Genomic DNA, 19,911 nt, shown 5'->3' on the forward strand with positions numbered 1-19,911 from the left:
TCGGGCTCTAAGGCAGAGGAAAGGGTGATGTTAATTTTTCAGTAAGAGGAGATTTTTTTTCCCGGTGAGGCACAGGCCAGAAGTTCGTGTCACAGAAGCTTCTAGACCAAAAAAAACCGCTTTAAAGCAGGCTTAAGTGGAAAACACGTAGGAGACATTTCAGTCAGCAGAGGCCCCTCCTCTCACCGCCGCCCCGGCGCCCGCCAGACCCGCGGCAGCGCCCTTCCTTTCTTTTTCCCTTCCTTTTCCCTTCCCCTTCCCTTCCTTTTCCTTTCCTTTTCCCTTCCCTTTCCTTCCCAGCAGCGCAGGCCCAGTCCCTGGCGACCCACAGCAGCCCGCGGCGATCGCCTCCGCCTCGGAGAGCCGGGGGAGGGCGGGCGGACTGAGGGAAGGCGGCGGGAGGAGGGAGACAGGCAACTCCGCCTTCCCTCCGCCTCCTCCTCCTCCTCTTCCTCCCTCTCGTCCCCTCAGCCCGGAGGCGGCGGAGGTCGCGGCCTAGGCGGGAAGGCCCGGGCCCGTTGCCGGGGCCCGCTCCGCCATGCTGGCCGGCTGCCGGCGGGCGCTGCCGGCGGCGCTGGGCCGGGCCCTGAGGGGCCGGTCGGCGGGACCGGTCCGCCGGTCCGTCAGCACCAGCTGGTGCCCGGTGGGCGCCGCCTTCGACGCGAAGCAGCAGCGGGAGCCGCGGCGGGGCAGCGCGGCGGGCGGGGAGACGGTGAGCGGCCGGAGGGGAAGGGCCTGCTGCGGGCGGGAGGCGGCCTCGGCTGCCGGCAGCCTCGGGCTTCGCTTGTCTTGCGGGTGATCTTTAGTTTTAGGGGTTCTAAATCGCCGTGGCGGGGGCAGCCGGGCTGTTGCCAGAGGGTTGGGTGGTTAATTCTTTGTAAGGGTTTGTTTTGGTTCTAACGAACAAAAACATTCGGTCTTCTGGACGCACAAGGGGTAGGAAATCAGGGCCTTGTTTATTGGAACGTTTGCTTAGAGCCTCTGTAGAGACCGTATGCCTCTAAATGTGCTACCCCTTCCACTCCGAGCTCTTTCTTACCTGGCTGTGTCTTTTTTAATCTGTCAGTGTCATGCCAATGCACTTTGGCAGTGCTTCAAAATCAGTTCGACTGCTGGCGTCCTCTTGTGTGGATGTCATCCTTGACATTCAGTTGCCTGTGGCAAAAAAAGCATTTGTTTGCTGGGTTGGTGACACTCAGGCTTTTTGATGCATTTATTTTTAGGGTGAATCACATACATTTGTTAGTGAGAGTCCTGGGAATCTAAACAAGTTCCTGGACAGCGTGAGGTGTGTACTTTCAATGGCACAGTGCATGCAGAATACTTACACCTGCAAAATGCACGTGTTAGTCTGTTGACTCAGCTATTCCTGCCATGGTGCCCAGGCTGGTGAAGCTGTTGAGCTCTGAGACTAAGGGATTTTCAGTGAGGACAACTCTGACCTCTGTTTATAATCCAGCACTTGTTTGGGAAAGTTTTCTTCTGGCTTCCTGCCTCTGGAGGCACAGCGGTGTAACTCTCCCTTCAGGAAATAATCCAGTTAAATATCGTGCGTTTGCCTGGTCTAGGGAATAAGCTCTGGATTCGCTTGGCCCACGGGGAGGATGTAGAGTTCTTTGGGAAGAGAGATGCGTATTTCAGGCTTGCAAAGAGGTTTTGACAGCTGGGGTGTAAATGCTGAGGCCAAGCAAAAAGAATGATGCTGCAGCTGTGCAGCCATGTCGTTAAAGAACTTGGAGACCTGCACTAGGCTTCATTTTTTGGTAATTTTTAAATTTTTATGTCAAACTTGTTGTCATGTTGAAGAGGAACTCCACAGCTAGTGTATCTCTAAGAGAAAATACCTCCTGTTTACAGAGGACTACATGCGCCAGAAGAACTCACTTGGGAGGGTGAATGGTGGTGCAGGGCAGCAGGAATGCCAGGAGCTCTGTGGGACATTGCAGGATACAGCATCAGCTGGATGAGGACCTGAGTGAAGGGGCAGTCTTGAGTCTCTTGTACAGCAAGCATTATTGAAGGGTGGTGTGGTGCATGTATATTTATGTTTGTATGCATGTGTTTATATACATGTGTATATATATAAAAATATCTTTTTCAGTGTTCATTTCAGTCCAGTTCCTGTTCCCAAATAGTAAATTAAAACATGCGAAGTGTGAGGAAAGGGTTTTCTGTCTTAGGGCGGCCTGCTTATAGTAAGAGCATTGCTGGGGGGGAGGTAGTTTTAGCAACAGCAACAGAATGAAGATAGAAGAAAGTCACTTGGAGTGTCCCAAATGCTTACTTTAGGGGATGCTTTTGCTTCAGGATGTATACTTTTACAGACAAGCTGTCAGTTTGCAGCTTTTCATTTTACTTGAATAAATACTTGTAAACTACATGCAAACCTGCAACTGATTGCTATAACACAGAGTTTGGAGAAGGTGCATTGTAAAGTGACTGGCCTGCAGATTTTCAAATCCAGATTGTGATTTTTAGATGTTGAGGTTAAATTTGGGAAGGGGTGGGTGTTGTGTGAAATCATGTACCTTGTACTGTTAGACGCTGTAGTTAGGAGGTGAGGAGATGCTCATGTTGCAGCTGGGTCGTTGCAAAGGGAGTGTATTGCTTGCAGAGATGCTGTTTTATCTTAAATGAATTTTTTTTACTGTGATGGGTCTGATCGTGGAACTTCTCTAGCAGGTAGTGTTAGCAATTTTGTTTGATCTGCAGTAGGACCTCTTTAACTCTCTTCCACAAATGCAGAACGTGACTGCTGTGTCTACACTGTCCAAGTCAGTATGTTCCCTCTGCCCTGTTGGATGGGGCCAGGCTTGGTAAGAACTTCAGGAATAAAACTGTTCATACCATAAAATTTTTGAGTTGTTGCTGATCATTCCTTTGAGATCTGGTTCCAGTATTTGGGCTCATTTAATGAGCCCGAGACAACTGTCCTGTTGTCTGCAATCCATTGATATCTAGGGCTGCTGGCCAACTCTTTCACTGTCGCTCCTGCTTAGTCCTCACATTCCTTGATAAGGCTCTTTTGCTTCAGAGGTATGACTTTCTCTCACTTCAGAACATAAATGGACTTCCTATGATTTGTCTGGTGCCCATGCTTTGGAAGCAAGATTAAAAATTGCTTTGGGAAAAGGATAGTATAGGAGGTTATGGGGTGGAAGAGGAGAATTTGTGAGGATTTGATGCTGAACTCTTAAGGTTTTCTAAGAACAGTCCTGGCTAAAATAACCTCAGTGAGGTTTTGCTCTGAGAAATGAAGATGTTTTTGTGTGATACCAGTGTATTTGACTGACTTTGCGACTAGTCTCTCTACAGAGACGCTCATGTGGGAATGTTTTAGTGAAGTGTCACAATATGCTACCTAGCTTCATTTTGGTAAAATTTCGTGTTGATAATTCCATCCTGAAACAAAGGGGTAGAAATCAAGGAGGGTAATAGTGATGTGTTTTCATTGTGTTCTGCACTGCAGGGTCTCTTTGGTGTTCCAGAATTGAGCTGTCCAGAAGGATTTCAGGAAGCACAGGACAAAGCATTGCAAGAGTCAGAACAGCTAGTCCAGAAGGCGTGTTCAATACCACCTGGGCCAGAGACTGTAATGATCTTTGATCAGCTTTCAGATGGCTTGTGCAGAGTAGCAGACTTGGTAAGTTACTTTTTTTTTATTATTATTTGAAGCAATTTCTTTTAAACTGACTGTCTTAATAAGCTTACACCATGTTGTTCTATTTTATGATTTTCTGCTCTGCAATAAATAGCAGATCAGCTCTGTGAAATTTTGCGTTGACAGAAAACTAAATTGATTTAAAGTTAATTACAAAGGCTTTTACTGAATGATAGGTAACTACAAATCCTGTCAAACTGTCCAGTTAATTTTAAGACAGATGTAAATAATATAAAGGCCACAACAAGAAAAATAACAGTGAAATCAGAATTGTATTTCTGCTGTAATATTAATACACAGCTTTCCAGAGTCACTTACATTATGGAAAACAGAGTATTTATCTCAAAGTTAAAGCTGCGGTTGCAATACACATGTTTTAAAGTTATGAAAGTTTATAGGTGAAGGTCCATAAAGAACATACAGATTAAAAGCACCAGATAAAACTAAACAGTATCACCCTTTATTAACACAAGAAAAAAAATGTGGGTATGTCCTAGATTGCGGTTTCTGCGATCCACAGAATTGCAGTACTTGATCTGATACTCTGTATCACAAAATGTTAAGTTTAACTGAGCACTTCATATTGCTCTCTGGAAACTGTTTGCCCAAAGTATCTCTTTTATCAAAGCATCGCTCTTCCTTTGAAGGAAGCAGACCCACCCTTTGTACTCAGATCAGTTCTTAATAAATACGTCACTGTTTTTTTTGACTTTGGTTTTCACATTTGAATTTCTCGATGTGTTTTCAGTTCTTAAATCTTGTTTCTTACTCTTTTGTAGATTCCAGACATCTTTTGTGCCAGGCACTTTTTCCTTCTGAAAGTACATGCCCTGTTGAGTCACTAATTCTCCTTTTGTTTCTTATATTTTATATAGACTATGCCTAATTCGTCTTAATCAATCAATATCTTATTAAAACACTAATGTCAGATTTCAGTGGTCATAGTTTTGTATCAGTTTGCTGAGTTAAAATTACCTCCTATGTACTACTTTCAGGTTTATATGTTCAAAGATGCAGAGCTCTGTCTAGAAGCAATTTGATGATTGTTATCTGTTGGCAGGAAATTTGAGATCTGCCATTCAGCACCTATTCTGTCAATATCATACAGGATTTTAAACAGGGATTCTAAGAAGTAAAAATCTTAAGTGTGTAACATTTGTAAGGTTGCCTTTCCAATCAAACTGCAATCATACTGTTAAACAAAGCCAACCTTGTTTCATATACTTTCTGTAAAGTCATGCTGAATGTCTTCAATGTATTCCTAATCTTTAATTGAATATATTCCTAATCTTCAATTCTTTATCATTTCAATGCCAGAACCTCCCTGAATTCATGTCTGCAATCATGGAAGCACCTAGCTCCCCAGCCTTCTTTTAGCATCATTCTAGCCTTCTGAACTCCTTTAAGTATTTGGAGACTTACTAAAAATCAGTAAGTCAAATAAAAACCCTGTTCTGAATCCAAAAGAACTTTTGGGTTTTCCCTTTACCTAGTAGGAAGAAACGTGTTTAATGAAGACAAAGCATAACTTGATGGTCTGAACACAAGAGTAAAAAGGGTTTGAAAAGAAACCCGCTACACACCTTTGGTGGTGTGCTTTCTTCTTAACTGTGAATTTATTTTTAAAAATCTTTTGTAATAACATTTAAATACATTGGAGTATCTCTATGTTGTAAGGACTCTTAAGATACACACCATACCAAAAAAGTTTTTCAGAAGTGTGTGAATTAAAGATATTTTTTTGAAAGACATGTTCACTGTCTGGTTTAGTAGTTGTCAGCACGGTTTTCCAATAAGTTTTGTCTTTTGGGGGGGGGGGGGGGGGAGCAAATTCTGCAAATAGATTGTACGGAACTGTAGAAATAAATGTTAATGTAAATGGAGCTACTTGAGTGCAGCTTTGTTTATAAATCAAGATTATTGTGTTTTCTTATTCTACTATGTCAGGCTGATTTTGTGAAAATTGCCCATCCTGACTTTGCATTCAGAGAGGCTGCTGAAGAAGCTTGCAGGAACATTGGAACTGTGGTAGAGAAGTATGTTTTCTTCTTTTTATTTATTTTTTTTTCTATTTCCATATGCATCTTTAAAAATTACTCTACGATCATCTACTGTGCTGGGTTGACCTTGGCTGTATGCCAGGGTCCCACCAAAGCCGCTCCATCACTCCCCTCCTCAGCTGGACAGGAGAGAGAAAATATAACAAAAGGCTCGCGGGTTAACATAAGGACAGGGAGAGATCACTCACTAATTACCATCACAGGCAAAACAGACTTGACTTGGGGAAAAATTAATTTAATTTATTTCCCATCAAATCAGAGTAGGATAATACATAAATAAATAAAAACCAGCAAATCTTAAAACACCTTTCTCCCACCCCTCCCTTCTTCCTGGGCTCAATTTCACTCCCAGTTTTCTATACCTCCTCCCCACAGCGGCACAGGGGGAAGGGGAATGGGGTTTGGAGTCAGTTCATCACACCTTGTCTCTGCCGCTCCTTCCTCCTCAGGGGGAGGACTCCTCACTCTTCCCCTGCTCCACCGTGGGGTCCTTCCTATGGGCTGCAGTTCTTCATGAACTGCTCTAGTGTGGGTCCCCTCCCCGGGCTGCAGTCCTTCAGGCACAGACTGCTCCAGTGTGGGTCCCCCACAGGGTCACCAGTCCTGCCAGAAAACCTGCTCCAGTGTGGGCTCCTCTCTCCACGGGGGCTACAGGTCCTGCCAGGAGCCTGCTCCAGCGCAGGCTTCCCACGGGGTCCCAGCCTCCTTCGGGCATCCTCCTGCTCCGGTGTGGGGTCCTCCCCGGGCTGCAGGTGGAGATCTGCTCCACCATGGACCTCCCTGGGCTGCAGGGGGACAGCCTGCCTCACCATGGTCTTCCTCACGGGCTGCAGGGGAATCTCTGCTCTGGTGCCTGGAGCACCTCCTCCCCATCCTTCTGCACTTACCTGGCGGTCTGCAGGGTTGTTTCTCTTGCATATTCTCACTCCCCTCTCTGGCTGCTGTTGCTCAGGTGTTTTTTTCCCCTTCTTAAATCTGTTCTCCCAGAGGTGCTACCACTGTTGCTGATGGGCTCGGCCTTGGCCAGGAGCAGGTCCGTCTTGGAGCCGGCTGGCATTGGCTCTGTCAGACATAGGGGAAGCTTCTAGCAGCTTCTCACAGAAGCCACCCCACTACCAAAACCTTGCCACTCAACGCAATGCATCTGTGAAAACAGCAATCAAAAAAAAAAAAAAAATGTAGGAAGGATTTGCATGTGAGAAAAAAGTGTGAGTCTTGCTGTTACAGATATTTAAGGATTTAGCTTTAGCTCTTCTTTGGGTCCTATTCCCTTTTTTTTTTTTTTTTTTTAAAAAAAAAAACAACACCTAAATCCTAAAAATTAATTCTGTGGTCCTTGACTACAGTGAATTGATTTGCTTCTCTTCTGCTCTTGCTGCTGAGAAAGTGGAAAGGGGTGATCTTTAGTCTTCAAATACAGTGTCCTTTCAGTACCTTCCCTTCCTGTGGCATTCGGGAGTAGCCTTCTTAAGTGACAGCTTGACCAAGCAGTACTCTGAATGTGACCCAGAGTCTGCTACTTCCCTCAGGATTCCTAATAACAGCGGAGGCAATGACTGGTTGACCTGGTGTCCCACAGTAAGTTGCAGAGGCAGTGAAGCCTTTTGTACTCTGAGGAGGACAGCAGTGCATCAGTTTATTTACTAAGCCTTGTGACTAACATGACTGGATAAAAAGAGAATTCTAAGATTAAATTCAGCAGAAACTGATGCTTTGGTCTTGCCAGCATGTTTGGGAAACCTTTCACCTGAAACTGGATTTTTCAAGATTTAGATTGAGCACACCATCTCTAACAATATGACTTTAATATCTGAATGCCACTTCAGATGTAAAATTTGTAGAAAGAAGAAGGTATTCACAAATTAACCTGAGACATTCATAAACTATTTTAAATGCTCAAAACTTGCCACCGTTGAATGTTCCTTTTTATGGGCAAGTGGTATCACTCAGGAAGTACTAACAATACATAACTGCTTTTAGCCACTTTTTGACAGAGTGCTGGACTTCTAATTTAACACCTTTTGTACAGAGCCTTTTCTGAAGTACAGGTATGATGCAATGTCTTCTTCTGTCTCTGAATTGGGTATTGGTAACTATTAAGTTCGTTTTACAAATGAGGCTGCAGAGGCTTCCTGCACCTCAGCTGATTTAAGAAGTTGGTGCTCAAGACTGTCAGACTGGGGTCTGCTGCTCACCACAGCTATGCTGATGTATATGCATGTGTTTCATCCCCCCCCACCCAGTAATCCAAGTTGACATACATGCTTGCAGTTAACATGCCAGCGAATGTGATGGACCAAGTATTGTCTGGCACAGGGACAGTGATGAGCATCTGGAAATGTTCTGGGGATAGTAAGTCCTTAGTCTACTTCAGTGGTAGCCAGCAGGACATTTATCTGATGGCAAAGTTGAGCACAGATTTTCCTTTAATGGAGTCCTTTCAAAATAGGGATTAGAAAACAGCTCTCCCACCTTTATGCTCTCGCTATGATTGTCCATAAAAAATAAGCTGTCAATCTTAGACTTGCTCGTATTTGCCACAACATGCCATCCAGAAGTATTTTTCTATTGGATGCACAAGACCTGTTTTCATGCCAGTTTGTCCACGCATCTTTTGTATACAAATTTTGTAGTTTTTAAGTGTGGTTGTGAACCAGAAAGCATTTTGAAAATACAGTCCTTGGTTTTTGATGTTGTTTCAGTAAATATTAAGCTCTGCCTTTGAATGAGTAATTCCAAGAGACTGAAATATTAGTGTTTGTTGCTAATGCGTGATTCTTTTACTCTGTATCTTTCCAGATTAAATACAGATGTTGAACTGTGTCAGAGTTTGAGACGTCTGCTAGCTGATGAAATTGTTATGAGTTCCCTAGATCCTGAAACCAGGTACTTATTAATGTTTATAGATTTAGGTTTTCAGGCAGTCTATAGCATTCCTTATTGTGCTTATATTTTGTGTTTTGCTAAATTAATTAATAGAACTGGAAAATATACCACATCTCTGTTACTAATTTATTAGTCACTACTAAATTACCTGCACAGGAGTTAGGAAGTTTGTAGTTGTGTAGTCTTGGAGGATGTCTCTGTGACTGTAGAGCACAATATATATTTAAGTTGAATAACTGAGATATGCAAAACCAAAAAAATGATAACTTAAAATTTTCTTCAATAACAGCATTTTGATTAAAATGAGGTGCTGTACTGTGGTGTATATATAGTGGTGTTTTTAGCAACAAAAGTAGGGAACAAACTATATAACTTGTTTTCAGTTTATAGAAATTTATATCTTTAAAAATCAGATTATCAGTATATTTAAAGCTTACTTCATGATTGCTGTAAAATGTTTTATTAGCTGCTTATTCAGTTATAGTTTTGAATTATTTCTTTGCTAACATGGTTACACAAGCTTAATGTTTGAGTAAGTTACTTCCTTCTTTCCCCACAATCAAGGATGTTAGATTTGAAGAGGTCTTTTTCTGATCTGTTAGAATAAATGAAGTGTCAAATTAAAATGGTAATTTGCACAAATTTGTTAAACATCTAGATTAATGTAGTGGAATTATTTTGAATGATATTTTCAATGCAGATGACTAACATAACTAAAAAAGGAAAAATCCTATTTCACTGAGTACACTGTTAAGGACTTACAACATAGGAAGTCTGTGTCAATATTAACAATACTTACATAACTGTGTTGTTATTCTCTGTAAAAGACATGAAGTCTAAATAACTACTAAGGGCAAAATCTATTAAGAAATTATGCTTACTATCAAATAAGGCTGTTTTAACGGGGATTTACTGTATTTTTAGGCGAGTGGCAGAACTTTTTATGTTTGATTTTGAGATCAGTGGCATTCATTTGGATGAAGAAAAGGTAATTTTTGGCTACAATATATGAACAGAAATTTGCCTGACTACCAGAGACCAGATAATGAAATGCATGGAACATGCATCACGTGACTGAGCCAGTTTGTCCTCCAAGATTCCCATTGTCCTCTGTGAAATTTTGTTTTCTCAGAAGTGATTAGTTTTGTCTATTGTAAATCACTTCTAAAGTGTGTTTTTTAATGTTGTTTTAGGTATTAGTTGGGTGCTCTTCCCAGTTTTGTCCTCATCATTCCTTTGTTCTGAAGAGTTACAAGCAAGACCTGGGATCCTGCTTGCTTTGATTGGTGTCTGCATCAGATATTTAAAAAAGCTGCTTAGCTGTCTGAACAACCTATTATAAATAGGGGGAAAAGCAGTACCCCATGCACTATGATAACAGATTAATCAAGTAGAGTTTTAAAAGGGATCAGATGTGTGTACAGGCTCTCCTTGGTGCTCACATAACCAGAAGTTGTAAGTCTTGTTCAAAATTGAATGGCTGGGCATGGTCTGATGACCTCTCTTGGAGCTTTTACATGCTTTTGGAGTAGTTAGTGATGGATTTGCCAAAATGGTCAGCTTTCACCATGCTTTGTGGTATGGATGCTCTGTTGCATGTCTGTTCATAGCTCATGTCCCTGTATAAAGTTAATACCTTGTTTATTTGAGTCATCCCCTCAAAAAAGATCTGTACAAAGGCTCTTTTACCAGATTGTTGTGGTAAAGTTACTCTGAAGATCATGGTTGTGATGGTGTTTTGTGACCTGGAAAATGCTTCTGGAATATATTTTTGCAATTACTTTGTACAAAGAATAAGTCTGAGACTTGGACTCTGGGTTTTATTTCTGATTTGACTATTGGTTCTATGGTGCTTCATCCCCTTTCAGTTACAATTTCACTTGCCCCTTAGTTTTGCACATTTTCCTCTTCTTCCCCTGCCTATTCCACTTTTCTTCTATAGCTTGCTGGTCAGTGTTTCTTTTCAATTCTCATTTCAGACTTTAGAAATCCTTCACTGTCTTAATTTGAAATTTACTTCTGCTACAAAGAATTTCTGCTTTTTAAAATAAAACTCAAAAGATGTGTTTTAAAGAGTATGGATGGAATAGGAGGACAGAGATCTTCAGGTTTTGTCATTCTTTGGACTTTACAAGTATGTTGTATGTGTACCGTCAGCCTTTTCTTTTGAGCTATGAACCCACAGGCAATAGAGAGTGTACTGTACAAAGATGAGAGTTCACTGAAGCAAATCTTACAGTAATGTTAAATGTGTGAAATACTGTAATGATGGTGTTAAAACCCTAAATCACAAACTCCTCAGGGAAAAGTTGAAATACCATAAATGCTTTACGGTCTTCAGAAAACAGGGCAGTACAAACAGTAAGAAAAGAACTGTAATTCTATATCTGTTTTGGGATGCTAGTAGGATTTATCCATCTCAGTGATGCTTCTTTTTTTCTCCTGTGTTTTACATAGCAATCATATTAGGCAAAATTCTATAAATGTTTTGCAAGCAGCTAACATAGCTTATGTAAATTCTACTTAAACTCCACTGTACATTTTCTTACTGCAAAAACATAGGCATTTTCTTTCAAATTTCAATCCTGTATGAAATTATAGCTTTGTATGAGCATCTGATCTTGTTGGCTTCAGCCCTACATTAGATTTTGTTGATGCTCTAGGTCTAATCTTAAATGTTGTATTTTCTGCTTCATCTGGAAAAGTCCTTTAAGGTTTTAGAATCTTTGAGTTCTGCTTGTACTATGTCTGAAGATATTATGTATTTTGTACTTTATTTTCCTTACAGCGTAAAAAGGCAGTCAACCTCAACGTCAGAATATTGGATTTGTGTAATGAATTTCTGACAGGAACTCACCTTCCCAACAAGATTGACAAACATGTTTTGCCAGAGCATATTCGGTATAATTTTACAGCTGAAGGCAATTACTTACAAGTTGCTGGTCTGCATGCTGATTGTCCTGATGATCTGGTGAGTATTCCCTGAGTTTGCTTTGGCATACTTTATAACAAAAGTGCATATCAGTTGTTTCACTTGTTATTGAAGCAAATGCATGTGGTTTATGATGTTATGACTAACACGGAAGAACTCTTTTAGAACATGATGATCAATGGCAGCCTTGGCTGTAGCAGCTATGAAATAATGGAGGTGAATATCCTGAATGGATTGAGGGAGAAGAGGGGCAGAATACAGACCCTGGATTTCAGGCAAGCAGACTTAAGCTTATTCAGTAAACTGGGAGGTGGGACCCCATGGGATGCAGCTCTGAAGGGTAAAGTTGCTCAAGAATGCTGGCAGTTCTTTAAAGACAGCATCCTCCAGGCGCACGAGCATACTAAGATACTCAGGATCAGCACATCCTGATCCTTAGAAAGCCAAGCAGTATGTCTCAGGAACCAGGCTTGGCAAGCAGGGAACTCATGACAAAGCTTCATCTCTAAAAGGTAGCAGACATGAGGTGGAAGCAAGTACAAGATACAAGGGAGGAATTTAGAAATACTGCCTGTACATATAGTGATGATGTCAGGAAGGCCAAAGCTCAGCTGCAGTTGAGACTTGCAAGGGACGTTAAAGTCAACAAGAACAGCAACTACTGCTGCATTAGTACTAAAAGGCTGGACAAGGAAAAGATGGGTTCAGTTCTGAGTAAGGTGGGTGACTTAGTGGCAGCAGACACAGGTAAGGCTGAGATGCTGATCGCTTTCTTTGCCTCAGTATTCACCAATGAATTCTCCTAGCCCACTGTGCTTAGTGAAAGGATTCAAAGATAAAAACAACCAGCAGTAGATGAGGATCCATTTCGGGATTACTTGAGAGAACTCAACCTGTACAAGTCATTGGGACCAGACGGGCTGCATCCAAGGATCCAGAGAGAACTGGCTATTGTCCTTGAAAGGCTTGCTGCCTTTTGTAGGTGGTGAGGATCAGGGAAGAACCCCAATGACTGGTGGAAATAGTATGTTCCATGCACCTTCAGAAAGGCCAAAAAAACCCCAAATTGAGGAACTACAAGCGACGTAGCTTCACTTTGATCCCTAGGAAGGTTCTGGAGCAATCCACGTTAGGAGATTACAGTCTGGATTGGTGGACAAACAGATAGGTAAAAAAAACTGATTTCATGATCAGACTCAGAGAGCAGTGATTGAAGTGGTGTACTCTACTGGAAGGCTGGTAATGAAAGAAGTGTTGCAGAGGTCTGTCCTGGGACCTCTCCTGTTTAACATCTTTATCAATGACCTAGAGGAAGTGACAGAGTGCTTGCTTGCCAGATTTGCAGGTGATAGCAAATTAGGAGGAACAACTGATATTCTGAAGAGCAGGACTGACATTCAGAGTAGCCTAGACACTGAGGGAATGGTCCAATGGGAACCTTATGTAATTAAAGAAGGACTAATGCGAAATCCTGCACCTGGAAAGGGAGAATTCCTGGCAATAGTACAGGCTGGGACTACCTGGCTGGGTCTGATCTGCGGAAGAGGCCCAGAGGGTTGGTGAGCCACAAGCTGAGCATGAGCCAGCAGTGACCCTGGCAGCAAAGGTGGCCAACAGCATCCTGGACTGCATGAACAGGGGCAGAGCCAGAGACTGAAGGATGCAATTATAGCCCTTTGCTCACCACTCTTTAGGAGTGACTTCAACAGAGGCCACCAAGATGGCCAGGAAGTGGAGCGCTGGCACTGAGGAGAGGCTGAGGAATCTGGGCTTGTTCACCCTATAGCAGAGGTGGCTCTGGGGGGACCCTGACCACAGCCTGGCAGTACCTACGCGGACATCATGGAGTAGACAGAGCCAGGCTCTTAAGAGTGGTGCGTGACAGGAGGACAAGCGGCAGCAGGCACAAGTTGAAGTGAGAAATGCCAGTTGGAGAAGATTTTGCTGATGACAATACCCAAGCCGTGAAACAGAGAGGTCATGCTGTCTCTCCCTTCTGTGCAGGGTTTCAGGACCTGACTGGAAAAAGTTTTATGCAACTTGGTCTTACCTCATAGCTGACCCTGCTTTGTGCAGGAGGTTGGACTAGAGACCTCCTGAGGTCCCATCCAACTTGAATTATCCTGAGAAAGCGTATTTTAATTCTGGCTAATGATGCTTTTCCAACGAGTTTGTTTATATATTGAAAATTAGTTTAGACTCTTTGAAATGTGACAGTGGTTCCTTAGTCCTTTAAATATGACTCTAGGATCAGGAGTGTCTTACAATACTCAAGTGTTCTGTTTTCACTTACTATATAAATAATTGAGGTGACTTTGAAATCTGGTTTGTCACAAAAAAGAGAAAAGCTTACTGTGGTAGAACCCAAGCTGTAATGTTTATTTTCTGTAAGAAATTAAAAATTAATTAAATTATGGCACTGATAGAATGTAAATAAAGGAATAATACTCATTGCATGTCATCTTTAAACTCTTGTCCTGAAAATTGTATGATCTGTAGGATTGCTACTGAAGCTCTGAGTAATATATCAATTCAAGAATGCAGTCCTCCAAGCCAGATCTTTGGAAAGGCTCTTTGGAAATCATATAATTTAGTTTGGAAGGGACCTCTGGAGCTTGGCAGTTTGAGTCTGATCCTGTTCAGAGCAGGACCAAGTAGATGGGTTTCTCGGTGACATGTCCAGTTCAGTTTTGAACGATTTCCAAGGATGGAGTTTCCATTACTTCTCTGGGCAGCCTGTTTGACCACCCTCACAAATTTTTTTTTTTTTTTTCCCTGATATCAGATTGGAATTTTTCATCTTCCAGCTTATGTCCATTATGTCTCCTCCTCTTGCTCTGCACCTCCAAGAACAGTCTGGCTGCATGTTCTCTGCGCCTTACTGCTAACTAGATAAAGCTTAAGATCTCATTTGAGCGTTTTCTTCTTTAGGCTGGACAAACCCAGCTCTATCAGCCTCCATTCTGTGTCATGTGCTCCAGCCCCCAAATATCTTGGTGGCCCTACACTGGACCCACTCGAGTATGTCAGTGTCTTTCTTGTCCTGTGGAACCCAAATCTGGATGTTGTACTCCAAATGTAGTCTGGACAGTACCAAGTAGAGGGAAGCAATCACGTCTGTGGACCAGGTGGCTGTTCCTAACAGAGCTCAGTATGCTGTTGGCCTTTGCTGCAAAGACACACTGCTGAAGTGTGTTCAAGGAAGGGGAATAATCTCGCTTACTTTATTTGCTTTTTTTAAAATATGAAAGCCTGGTGGAACAGAACAGGTAGGAAATGATTTGTGAATTATTATAGTCACATTTTGTATAAACCCAGGACCAGCATTCTTGTTGAATATATTATCCAAGAGAGAAGCTTATTTCAAATGAAGACAAGCATAAGTTGTTGCTGGATTTCTTAAGCCTATTCCATATGTACAAAATAATTATCTCAATTGGTTTGTGAAACACAAAAAGCATTTTACCAAATTTTCTGAGGCTTGAGGTGATTTTTTTTTTCTGAGACTTATGAAAAAATCCAAACAAACCAGAAATAGGAGAAAGACATTGTCTGTGGGCAGATGGGCAGACTAATAGCTTGCTACTTCGAAAGAAATAAGGCTTTCTCTTCCTCTTTTTTTCTCTACCTTGACCCTGCCTCTGGTTCTTATCAGATCCTTCCATAAGCCAGCTTAACTGACATGCAGAAAACAATTTGGCTTTCTTTTGGGTTTATTTTCAGAAGTTTTAGTGAGTTAAGACAGCCCACAGAGTGGTCTGAGAAGCACAGATGTTGGCAGAAGGAGGGAGGCAATGAGCAGAGAGGGGACTGTTGACAGAAGTAGAGAACAGGACCCTTTTTGGCAGTCTTGATCTGTTAGGTTGTCTCATTGCATTTGCTCATTCCATCTTTAATGGATAAGACAGCCATAATTGTCAGACAGTCATAATTACTATTGTTAAAAGACTTTAGATGTTTTCTCAACATCAGTGAAATACAGCTGTAATGCCAGATCTTCAATTGCATCACTTGTTTCCCTTAAAAATTGCACTGTAGTAATGTATTATTATTTTTTTTTTAGGTGCGAGAAGCTGCATACAAGATTTTCCTTTACCCAAATGCTGAGCAGTTGAGCCGTTTAGAAGAATTGCTTGCTAGCCGAAACAGTCTGGCACAGTTGGTCGGGTACGAGACGTTTGCCCACAGAGCTCTTCAGGGAACAATGGCCAGAAATCCAGGTATAAGGCATGTGTGGAAGGACGTGCTGAGAAATCAAATGCACTATGTTAGGTATGAAGTCAAAAGTTGTTAGTTGCTTTTGCTAAGTTTACACGTACTTTTTCCAGTGAAGTATCTTATTGCAGTTACATTTTGCTGTATGCAATTCTCATGCTTTCTATAAATGGCCAATACTCACTGAGTAGGAACTAGTGTTTTTGTTCAGAATCAATGCTCACTCCTAAGATTATGAAGTTGCCATTATTCCAACATGTAACAAAGTTAAGTGTGGTACTAAATTCTCTTGAAATGATGGTACAGTAGTCAACAGAGTAGTTTGTTGTTCTAAAATGAACTTTGTTGTTCTAAGGGAGCTTGTTTTTTTCAGAATGTTTTGATGTAAGCTTAGCAGTCTTTAAGGGAAGAAAAAGCTTTTTTAACTTGTTTTTCCCTCCTGTTTCCCCCCCTGTTTTACTTCTAGAGACAGTGAGACAGTTTTTGGATCTGCTTTCTGACCAGTTGTCTAAAAGGTCTGTCTTTTTCACTGAGTTATTTTTCTAATCATACTCTTTATTTCAAGAATAGAGGGACTTGTGCACTAGTAAGTCAGTGCTGCTTATTATATGCTCTGGTGAAACAAAAAGCAAGATTTTCTCAGAGTTTTGAGGGGAGCTATTGGCTTAGAATAAATTCTGTGTCTTATGATCAGAGAACACCCAGGACTGAATGCAACAAGTGATGTGCCAAGAAATACAGGCAACAGCAAACAAACAAGACGACCAGGTTTAAGCACTGAAGAACATCTTCTCCTGGTCTTCTCTCCATACGCACGACTCCATGCATATTGCATCTATAAGCAAATTCCCCTGTTTGTCCTTCTTGCCTCCCTTAGTTCCACGCAGCACAAAACAGTTTCATCACTGTGTATCAATGGGGTTTATTGTAAGAAGGAGAATGCTTCGGAGGTGTACAACCAGAGTAAGAGGGACTTGATTGGAAGGAACCTGAAAAACAGAAGCAGAATGGAAAAGTTCTTTTACTGTAGTATATGGGCCTGCTGTTTTATAGAGTACTACCAATCTCTGATGTTGAGCATTTTCTTAGGACAGAGTATTATTGTGTGCTGTATTCCATTGCTCAAAAATCTTTCATTAACACTTTCATCATAAAAATATTTTTCAGAACTCAAAAAGATTTTGAAATGATGACAAAGATGAAAATGAAGCTCAACCCCCAGAATTCAGTAAGTTTTCATGTGTGGTTTTCCATTTTGTTTCTTTTTAAAAATATAGTGTAAGCTAACTTTGTTCTATGAGAAAAATTACTCTAATTTAGTGTACAACACGTAGTATAATGAGAAACTTTGTCTTCTGGCTTCAAATGCTTTTTGACTGCTTAGCTGCTATTTGTATTAAAACCAAGCATTAAGTGCAAGATAGCTGTTGATTTATACCAAATGATACTGAGATAATCAAAACAAAGTGGTGAAAGTGAATATTACTTTGTTTTTAATTGACTCATTTGAAAAATAAAGGCTGTACTTTAGGTTAGATGCATGTCCAGTTTGCATACTGTATTGTATGTATCCTAATTCTGTACATAACTAGGTTTATCTTTTTATTTGAATTGAGCGTATTTCTTGAAATCTGGTATGAAGTCTCATTATATATTTGAATAAGAAGTACTATCTTGAAGCAAATGTTAAAAAAAGGTTTCAAGTTATGATATATGATGCTATTTCTGATTATATTTTTAGCACTGAGTGTTTCCCATTATGTTTTAAAGTTCTGTGACTTGTCAAAATTGCAGAAATATTCAAAGGAAACAAAACTTTTCCTTTGGGTTCACTTCTTGTCCATTATTGTAATTATAAGCTGGAATTCTCTTTCAGAAGCTGATGCCGTGGGATCACCCTTACTACAGTGGTGTCCTTCGTGCTGAGAGGTAAGCTCCTTATGTTCATGATTGTAATGCAAATGAGTGTCTTTATTTAATTCCTTGCAATAAGGATAAAGAAAGTCTGAAATGTAAACAGGATTTCCTTCTTTGAAGATGTGCTTCAATATGAAAAAATAGAGTATCTGGTGGGGCAGTTGTTTATAACATTTCTTAGTTACTGCTGGAATGCCTGTAGAAGTTTTTGGCTCCTCTGTTGTTTCATGGGGAAATATTGGCCCTCTTTGAAGATATAAAGGATGAAATGGTTTCAGAACACCTACAAAATCCTTGTTCTTGTTTTGCTTTTAGCTCTTAACTGAGCTGCAGTAATGTTTAAAAATAAATTTTGATCACTGAATATAATCCAACTCCTCTTCATATTTTAACTGTGTTGTACTTCTTGCTGAACATGCAACTATCATTCCCTTCTACAGACTTGAAATAGCAACTTCTTGAGTAGTTCTTCACTGTTTATGGGTAGAATTCATTCTCATCTCTCCTGCAAAGACTGGGAAATAAATCCTCTACACAGACTTAAAGAGTGCACGAGACCTTTGCACATAACAAGATGCCAGCTCTGAAAGACGTGAGCCCTGCCTGTTGCCTTTATTAGATCAGCAGTGGTGACCTTTTAAGTTTGTATTGGAAAAGATAATTTAAAGTTGTGCTTCTCTCACAAGAGGGGGAGGACAAATTTTCCTTCACTGCAGATTTGTAGGTTTTTGTTTTTTAAACAAACTTAGACTGGATGTATCTGATTAAAGTAGTAGTTTACTCGGGATCAGAAAGCTATGGTAGTATAGACATGGCGTGGAAGGATTGCTTGCAGTTGGCCTGGCTGTTCTGCTGCTTTCTTATACTTTGTTACTGTGGCAGTAGTTTTATGAGCAGCAGCTCTAACATTGGCCTTGTCTTAAGCCACTGCATGCTCAAACGGGAACTGAGCTATGCATGTACAGCAATGTTTGTGTCCTGGGTGCACGGAACTTGCTGTGCAGGGGAGGGAGAAGGATGTCCAGCTGCTGGGTCTGCTCCTGGTAGCTGATGCTGGAGCATGCAGCACTCCACGGTGTACGTGTGGATTGCTTGTTTGTGGCATGGCCTAGGAATGGCTGCTTTTGTTTTAACCTGGACAGGTAGCAGACACGCTTCTGTGAAGGTGGGAGCAAAGTCGTGGTTATACTGGAATAGAGTCAAGGTCCATCTAGCTCCAAATCCCATCTTAGCAGTGGTCAACAGCAGTCTGTGGAAGAGCACTGTCATACTCATTCAAGACGCTATCTTGCAGCTTACAGATCTCCTTTACCTTGCCTGTATAGTGTCTTAAAACCAGCAAGAATTACATTCTGATACATAGTGCTTAACATTAGTCAAATGTTGCTGAAATTTATTGTCTATGTATCCTATTTATTTTCTACATTTCTTATAGTGTCTGCTTTCTGTGTTTTCAGAATTAGTGTGTCCCATAACTGTTAGAGGACTAAGTGTAGAAGGCTCTGTGTTTCTTTCTCTTCCTGGAGGAGTGTCTTCTGATACTGTCTTATTGTCCTTCTCAGATCATCTCATGAAGCTAACCATATTGTAATTGAGTTGCTGATGATCGTGCATAGATTATTCTGCTCATTTTGGCATTAGGAAGAAAAATATTTCCTTTCCCTGTGGGGCTTTGTAAAAGACCCAATAAAGTCACTTTACGTGAAGAATTGCATGGTAGCTTTATGAAGGGAGAGCTGCAGTTTAAACAGACCAAGATATTGGCAATGTATCTTTGCTATTTTTTATTTATTCAGGCACCAAGTCTGGCAGCTGGATCAGTGTGAAGAATCTCCTGAACCTATGTAGGGCCTCCCTGATTACAATGCAGGATTGGGGCCCAACCTTTTTCTCCCTCCAGGTTGGGCAGGAGGTTTTTGGTTTTTTTTCTGGCATGTATACAAGCATCTACAAGACAGGGAAGGAAAAGTAGTTTTCCTCTCTATCGTATTTTGCTAGAAACCAAGAGCTTAGGTCTTTCACTGTCCTGTTTTCTGTATAGTGGTCTGTCTGTGGGAAAGGTTTTTGGTCTGGCAGTGACTTAACAATTCTTTACATTCATTCTGCCCATATCATAAGTACTGAACAGGGTACTGGACACTGGGTAATCAGCCCTGAAAAGTAATACTCATTTCTCTACTGCATAATATCAGTGGCTGTGCTTTATGACTGAAACTAGGCAGGAGTCAGAGTATTCATAC

At 41.2% G+C, this 19,911-nt stretch overlaps 1 protein-coding gene across 1 annotated transcript in view; it reads left to right on the forward strand.

Annotated features, from left to right (window-relative positions):
- The first annotated feature begins 416 nt into the window (after positions 1-416).
- The window catches only part of MIPEP (mitochondrial intermediate peptidase), a 75,247-nt gene continuing 55,752 nt past the window's right edge, over positions 417-19,911 (forward strand). Inside the window, exons 1-10 of the mRNA XM_049823017.1 lie at positions 417-712; positions 3,470-3,643; positions 5,609-5,697; positions 8,521-8,607; positions 9,532-9,595; positions 11,396-11,578; positions 15,603-15,759; positions 16,221-16,269; positions 16,922-16,982; positions 17,631-17,683. Of these exons, the coding sequence (XP_049678974.1) occupies positions 539-712; positions 3,470-3,643; positions 5,609-5,697; positions 8,521-8,607; positions 9,532-9,595; positions 11,396-11,578; positions 15,603-15,759; positions 16,221-16,269; positions 16,922-16,982; positions 17,631-17,683 (1,091 nt within the window). The 5' untranslated portion in view covers positions 417-538. The remainder of the gene's footprint in view (positions 713-3,469; positions 3,644-5,608; positions 5,698-8,520; positions 8,608-9,531; positions 9,596-11,395; positions 11,579-15,602; positions 15,760-16,220; positions 16,270-16,921; positions 16,983-17,630; positions 17,684-19,911) is intronic.

This window comes from Accipiter gentilis, chromosome 19, assembly GCF_929443795.1.
Source record: "Accipiter gentilis chromosome 19, bAccGen1.1, whole genome shotgun sequence".
NCBI classification, from domain to species: domain Eukaryota; kingdom Metazoa; phylum Chordata; class Aves; order Accipitriformes; family Accipitridae; genus Astur; species Astur gentilis.